Raw genomic sequence first — 7340 nt, 5'->3', positions numbered from 1 at the left:
CCCTTGGGGATCTCGACGACGTACTCTGTATCTTGCATGCGGTTGACTTGGCAGCCGCCGGTAGACGACACAGGCGACCCGGTCGGTAGCTTTTGGGTGGCCGCCTGGTTTTCTGCTAGTGCCTCGTCCTGCAAAATTCAACGTGGAAAGGCCGGAGGACGCACGTCACGTCAACCAGGCAAAGCGGCCGTGGTGCGCACACGTTGGCTGTCTCGGCTGGCTCCAGAGTCAACGCGCGTGGAAGATATTTTGCGAGGAGAGGTCAACGGGGTAAGCGTGCGATCCAACAAATTCTAAACAAATCAATCATGCAGCGGCCGAACGAAGCGAAGTCGCCTCCGGTTTGAGTTTCAATCGATCGAAGGATCATGGCGACGGAACATTTGGAACCCACTAAACGCACATTGTCGATCTGCGGGGTCATTGGTTTCACATTAGCCTATGGGGCTCCCACATAGGCGCATGCGGTATAAGGAGACGCTAATCATGTTATGTTTTTTCACATCATGGCGGTGGAACATTTGGAACCCACTAAATGCACACCGCCATTTTTCTTTTGCCGGGAAATGCACATTTTCATCATAAGAATATGCTCGTTGGTTTCACATTAGCTATATATGGGACTCCCACACACGCACATGCGGTAAAATGAGACGCTAACTATGTTCATATGTTTATTTTTTTCTAAGAAAATTTATGGCTAATTTATCCGTCTTGCTCTTTTTCCGAGCCGCTTCCTTCTCCAGAAACCCTAGTCACCATCACTCTCCCGTTTTATCTCGAAGAGGCCGCATGTCCCTTCTCCATCTACCGCTACGGTGTCATCTGCATCGTTCGAGTCAGACCGGCGACTTACAGGCCGTTGCTTCAACAACGTTGCCCCGGCTTCGATGGTGTTACAAAGGTGGAATCAAACCTCGCTCATGGCGCATCGCCAGTGAGTGCAACACCAAGACGGCGTTGATTTTTTTCCAATGATCAGTGCATACTTTCATTCTCTGTAAGGGTGGCCTCATCTGAGGGTTGGTCGACTAAACATATGGCCTTCGGCCTTTTCACAAAAATTAAATCTTTCTATGGTAAATATGATGATAGAAGTTTGTATATGTGTAGGAATCAACATATTTATTATCACATATCAACAACAACAGTGCTTGCACATAAAAAATCAATACAGACATGCTATGAACAACATTTATACATACACAACATTACTCTCTCCGGCGTTCAAAAGAGTCATCGGTTTGGACATCGACAAGGTTACTAAATACTACTATATCTTTCACAATTAACTTATGCTGAAATATAGTAACTATAAAACCCAAAATGAAAAACCACATGGTGTATGTGGTAAGCAACCTTAGAACAAACAATGTCAAGAAAAAAACAAATTAAAAATATGCTAATTATAAAACCCAAAAGATTGTTTTATAAGAGTAGATTTCAAGATAAAGACGTGCATGAGGTTTCTACACGCCCAACAAAGTATATTTATTTTGATATACCTGTAATTATAAATCCTCACAAAAACAATTATAGAACCCATTCTATTTTTTTGCGAAAAGGATCTGATCTATTATAAAGATTCACCGGAAGTATAAAACACCTCAAACATAATCAAAATTGCATTGAGGTCCATGAACCACCGAACAACCATTGCCGTTGCCAGAACGAGCAACCAACACGTCGCTCCCATACCGGAGCCAGACTGACCTTGTTGATGACAGCCGGAAAGTCTTCGTGTGCGTGCCCCTAAGGACCAATGCCCCGGAGCCGCAGTCGTCGGCGTTGAATTCTTGAATCGATCTGAAAATCCTGACACCAAATATTGCCGTTGCGTATGCATGACGAGAAACTCTAACCTCGCTGCCTCGAGGAGCTGGCAGGAATCTACGCCGGAGCTCTGTCTAATCTGCCTCGACGAATGAACTTGAGAAGGATCAGAGCCCGGAAAACTGACTCGAAGAAGAAGCGTCGCCGTCCTTCCAAACATTGTCCCTGCAAGGGCTGAAACCCTACTTATATCCTAGCCGGATCGAGCACCCAAAAAATCTCCTCCCCGCCATCTTGTAGGAACCTATCTTTTGCATTTTGTTGTGTTCAACAATTATGTAATTATCTAGTCGACGATATGTTAGCCTCCTTCCCAAGAAAACTTAGGGTCCTCGTCTCCGGTGGCCTTAGGGCCATAGCAGCGCGGTGGATCCCGACCCTTGCCGGCGGGAGGGCTTTGTTTTTAGATGTTTCTTCAACTTTTGTTAGTGTTTGTGTCCTGCTCGGAAAGACGAGACGGCGGCGGCTCTCTTAAAGATGGAATAAGTTTCTCCCCACCTAGCCCCTGTTTCCGGTGGTGTGTCTAGCATCATCGATGGGCGTGTGGAGGTGTGTCTTCGACGGATCTATCGTTGATGGATTTGCTCGGATCTGGTCATAGTTCATTTACGTTTATGTTTTTTTAGGTTGGATATTTCCGATCTACGCTATACTCTTCATCGGCGGCGGTTGTTGTTCTGCTGCGTTGGTCATATGGGATCTTAGCACCATGACTTTCCGACTGTCTACTACAGCAAGTTTTGTCCAGCTCCCGCGAGGGGGCGATGACGGCGGCGCGCCTTCGGCTCTCTTCAGTGTTTGTAGTCGTCGCTAGATGGTCTATGGACCTGGATGTAATTTTTATTATTTCTGGTGTTCGTTGTGTTGTCAAGATTGAAAATGAATAGGTTAGTATTTTTTTGATTTTTTTTGTAATTATCTTGTTTTTCCATGCTTTTCTATCAATTATCGCAAGAACAACCCCCCTCCCCCGCAAAAAAAATATCGCAAGACCTCTACTGGGAAAAAACTATCCTGAGAAGGCATAAAACAATTATATCTACACGAGAAAAGCTTACTACTAGTAAAAAGGACTTTGGACCATTAGTACCCCCCACACTCAAAAAGACCATCGATCTTCGTCTAGATGCGCCTGATCTGCACTTTCCACAAAAAAATTGCATCATATCGAATCCTCCTGATCTTACGCCTCCTGAGGTGAAAATAAAGCTTGACTGAATATCAAGTCCTCTCTCACCCCCTTGGCCTTTTCTTCACTTCTCTCTTCCTCCTGCAAAGGATTACACGTCCAGGTGGCAGCACACAATGCTGGCTTAATTTGCACGAAAGAGGGACGAGACCGTTGCTTCTCCCAAGTCCAAACGCCGACCGGTTGAGTCCCAAGTCACCCCACGGAGAAAGACCCATCATAGCATATCCCCTTTCCTGTTGGCTAATCGCGTCCCTTTCACTCAACTAACCAAAGCTACTACCATGATTAGTAGAATATAAACGAGGAGGAAACCGCATGCATGTTAATCCATGAGCTGCCAAGATAACAACGAGCAACCTAAGATTCCAAGCATCATCCACACGATATAAAAACGGAAAACATATCACAAAGAGAGGAATAACAACCCAGATAAAGTGGGTTAGTGAGTAAAGCGGGGCGACCAAATTCCGCATCCAACCGCAAAGGACAAACTTGCGCGTGTAAAATAAACGAAAAGGTTGGGCCGGGCAAAGGCGGGAAAAAGATGAGGAGCGGGAGAAAAGCTGATGCAGATGGAGGGGAAAGAGAGGCCAAAGCTGGCCCAAACCAGAAGTACCAGTCCCTGATCGATATATATACTTAGGTTAAATAACAAACATGATGCTATGATAAAACTAGTAGTAATGTGGAGAAAAGGGGAGGAAAGAAAATAATGGCAACATTAGGGGAAAAAGAAAAGGAAAAGAAGAAAAGGGGTGCCCGTGGGCTGCAGCCGCTGGAGTGGGGTCCGGGCCTGCGGCCTGGTGGGAGCTGCTGGGCCCACTACGGAGCCCACGGGTCTGCGGAAATGCGACCGTGGAAGCGAGCGGTGACCGGGTCATGCATGATGACGTCGAGGGTTTCGTCCGCCGTTCGTATGTGGTGCGGCGCGGCGGCCGTCGCGGGCTTGGCTCACGGCTTGGAGACTGACGCGGTGTCCTTGGGATGCGACCCCTCGCCGTCGTTGGCGCAGGCTCCGCCGTTGGCCATCGCCGACTGCGCCGTGAGCACGGACATGCTCGGCGACGCCGGGACGCCGCCGTCGCCGACGCCCATGCGCATGGCGGCGCTCATGTGTTGCGCGGCGGTGAAGGGGCCACCGGCCGCGGCGGCCGGGGGGCGGAGCTGGCACGTGGCGGAGGAGATGGCGGAGGCGAGGGAAACCGGCATGAGGCAGAGGCCCTTCCCCTGCAGGTACTGCATGGCGGCGCCCATGTCCTCCTCCATCAGCTTGGCCACCTGCTGCTCCGTCACCGTCAGGCCGTCGCTCCCGTCCGCCGCTCCGGCGGCCGCGCCGCCTCGCCCCTGCAAGCACAAGCACACACGCAGATGGTCCGTATCAGTACAGTGGTACGACGTACGACGGCCGGTACACGGGGCAGCCGCGTCATTTCGCGCGGCGGCACGCGAGCCACTGTGGCATGGCAGTGGCTATCGGCCGTGCCGCTAAAAAGTTTGGTCACATCCTGGTGATTCTTTCGAGCGCGGAAAAGATGGAGAGAGAGTGAGCGAGAGAGTGAAAGCGATCGAGGCGAAGAGGAAGAGGGCGCTCGTACTGCGCTGGTTATATGGGAGAGAGTGCGAGTGGCGAGCGAGGGCTACCTCCGAGGACATGTCGGCCACGAGCGGCGCGACGGCAGCGGCGCCACCCAGCCGGCTCATGCTCAGCACCTGCGTGTATGTTGGCATAGACGTCAGTAATCATGCACATATACATAGGATCGACATTTCATGACGCAACACAAAGTAGATTGTGGAAATTAATCCATCATGCATAGCATAGCTTGCCTTGACTTGGAGCTGCAGGAACTTGACGTAGTCGATGATCTCGTCCAGCATCGACGCCTTGTCCGTCTGTGGCCACACCAGAAACGCGCACGCATATCATGCACGGAGATTGAGATTGAGAGCAACAACAGCGAAAGGTAACCATGGAAACGGGCACGCAGCAAGCTCGAGAGAAAAGCGCCGTCAAGTCAAGGCTCTCGGAACCGGCGCCGGCCGGCGAGCGACGCGACGAGACCCGAGCAAGACGGCAGGGATTCTAGGGGAGGCCCGGGAAAGCCTTGGCCGGCAGACCCCAGCATGGAGCACGCGCGGTTGCCGAGGGAGCACGGCGGTGGTCTAGTAGGCCAACGTGCGGGTAAATGTGCCCCGCACGCGCGCTCTGCAAAGCAAACTCGATGAAATCTCAACCTGATGGCTCCAACTTTTTTGTTCCATCGGCTACTGTTGAAGCCCCTATTTTAATCCATCCCCGGCCGGCATTGAACTGATTGATCTATGCAATTATAAAGCAGCAGCTTCCCAACCAAAACCCTAGTGATGAAGCTCTCGTCTTCGACCGCTTGGATCTAGCTGGCTCGAAGAATCAAATTAAGCTAGCTTCGCTACAACTACAAGCACAATCTATGGACAATCGTCGTTCTGGAGCTCATATCTTTGCTCACCTTGTTGGCGTTGGGCACCAGCTCTTGCAGGGCCTTCATCCTCTCGGCGATCCTCTCCCGGCGAAGCTGCGAAACATCGACGACCAGCCACAACGATTAGTTCACATTCACTAGGAGAAATCGATCTAACATTAACTAGTGTAGAGACGAAGAAGATGTCCGTGGAGCCATGTGAGTAAACTGCACAGGAGTATAGAAGAACAAGAACAGTAGCCGAGTAGCGGGACATCCAAAAGGACAAAGGAATAATGGTAGTTAGCGGAAGCCACAACGATCCAAACCGAGGAAACAATAACAAAACACGGGAACTGATTAGATTACATTACTGCTAACTGCTCCCCTTGGTTTTATTCTCCATGAGCCTAATTGCCGGCCAAAATAGCCAGTAACACTACACTGGTAGTAGCAGCTAGCGTCGCCGGATAACTTACTCGCTCCGCGATGCTGTGTGGGTCGGTGGCCTGGCCTCGCCGCGCTCGCACCCGCTGCCTCGGCGGCGCCGGCGGGCCGCCGCCTCCTCCTCCCCCGGCTTGTTGTTGTGGTTGCGCCCCGCCGCCGGGAGCACCTCCTGCTCTGCCAAAGGTCTGGCTCGGCATGGGCGCCGTTTGCTGCTGCGAGAAGCAAGCCGGTCAGGGAGGGGGAAAGAAGGTGGGCCGGCGCCGGCGGCATCGCGATAGGTAGGTTAGATCTTACAAGCAAAGCTATGTGTTGTGTTGCAAACGGCAAACCTGTGGATGCGGCTGGAAATGTTGCTGCTGCTGGAGCGATCCGATGAAGCCGCCGAAGACGCCGGCGTCCCCTCCCTGAAACCAGCAGCGAATAAAAACGTTAACTTTTTTGCAAAGGAAAAAGGTTCTCGATTCGTCAAGGTCGGGGAGGAGAAAAAGGGCTGCAAGTGGAGTAATTCGAGAAAAGGAGATGGATTATCAGTACGGCGGAATTGGCGGCGGCTTTCAGGAGGGCCTGCACGTCGCCGCCCGATCCGCCGTTGCCGAGGGTGAGTGGGAGCAGCAGGCCGCCCTCCCCGCCGCCGCCGCCGATGGACGGCGAGCGGCCCATGCCCTGGAGGAGCATGTTGCTGTGGTGGCCCTGCCTCAGATCGGCGAGCTGCTGCAGCACCATCTGCTTCGCGGAGGCGGCGGCGCCGCCAGGGCCGCCGCTAATCTGGTGCTGCCGGAGCCGCGACGCCAGCATCACCGAGTCGTCGTAAGGGCCCCCAAACAGCTGCTGCTGTTGCTGCTGCTGCATCCCCTCGCCCTGCCCTCCGTCCTCGGGCTTGGCCCCGGCGGCAAGGTCGTGCCAGGCGGAGGGCGGCAGGCTGCCGAACATCTGGTCGAGGAAGTCGTCGTGCACGCCGCCGGCGCCACCATTGTTGCCCCCCGCGTGGCCGCCGCGCAGGTCGTCGAGGGAGATCTGGCCGGCGGCGGCCATGGCTTGCATTTCCCGGGCCGTCGGCTGCATCGCGCGCAGGCTAGAGCTTACAGGGCGTGACCGCGAGAGGCGGGGGTAGGTTAGGGTTAGGATAAAACCGAAGCCCGCTGAAGATGGATGGAGACTCGAGAGGAAGGTGGGGGAGCGAGCTAGGCTGCACGGAGTTGGTGTCGTCGGCTATTTATAAACGGGACGGGGTCAGCCGCTTCTGTGCGCGCGGCGGCGACAATGGCTATCACTAATCAAAGCGTTTGTTGGCTGGTTGTGCGAGTGATTGCCGAATGGATTAGCGGCCGATTAGCCCTCGGTAATCGAGTTGGGGTGAAAGTAGAAACGGATGAGGGTTTGGATGATAGAGGGTGCTTGGTTACGTTTTAGTCCTATGATTAAGAGGG

General features: G+C 52.8%; 1 protein-coding gene across 2 annotated transcripts; it reads right to left on the bottom strand.

The window, feature by feature from the left end:
* Positions 1–3633: 3633 nt before the first annotated feature.
* Positions 3634–7086, bottom strand: LOC119301713 (bHLH transcription factor RHL1-like). Of its 2 annotated transcripts, none has more exons than XM_037578697.1 (7): positions 6448–7086; positions 6243–6317; positions 5946–6125; positions 5515–5580; positions 4853–4918; positions 4667–4735; positions 3634–4369 (listed from the first exon to the last, which is right to left on the bottom strand). In XM_037578697.1, the coding sequence occupies exons 1-7, from the start codon at positions 6973–6975 to the stop codon at positions 3977–3979; spliced, it is 1377 nt and encodes a 458-aa protein (XP_037434594.1). In that variant the 5' UTR covers positions 6976–7086; the 3' UTR covers positions 3634–3976. The 2 variants fall into 2 exon arrangements, with proteins under 2 accessions (XP_037434594.1, XP_037434595.1); XM_037578698.1 differs by having other exon boundaries at positions 5946–6122.
* Positions 7087–7340: the final 254 nt, after the last annotated feature.

Source organism: Triticum dicoccoides, chromosome 5A (assembly GCF_002162155.2).
Source record: "Triticum dicoccoides isolate Atlit2015 ecotype Zavitan chromosome 5A, WEW_v2.0, whole genome shotgun sequence".
Taxonomy (NCBI): domain Eukaryota; kingdom Viridiplantae; phylum Streptophyta; class Magnoliopsida; order Poales; family Poaceae; genus Triticum; species Triticum dicoccoides.
Note: the sequence above shows the minus strand (reverse complement) of the source record. Positions and strands in the feature narration are given on the sequence as shown.

What these genes read in the sequence shown, in the direction of transcription:
- LOC119301713 (XM_037578697.1), bottom strand. Translation starts at nt 6,975, where the DNA reads ATGCAGCCGACGGCCCGGGAAATGCAAGCCATGGCCGCCGCCGGCCAG. An exon ending in CACACAGCATCGCGGAGCGA is followed by an intron (nt 5,581 to 5,945) that starts GTAAGTTATCCG and finishes GATGTTTCGCAG; the next exon opens with CTTCGCCGGGAGAGGATCGC. An exon ending in TGGTGCCCAACGCCAACAAG is followed by an intron (nt 4,919 to 5,514) that starts GTGAGCAAAGAT and finishes GTGTGGCCACAG; the next exon opens with ACGGACAAGGCGTCGATGCT.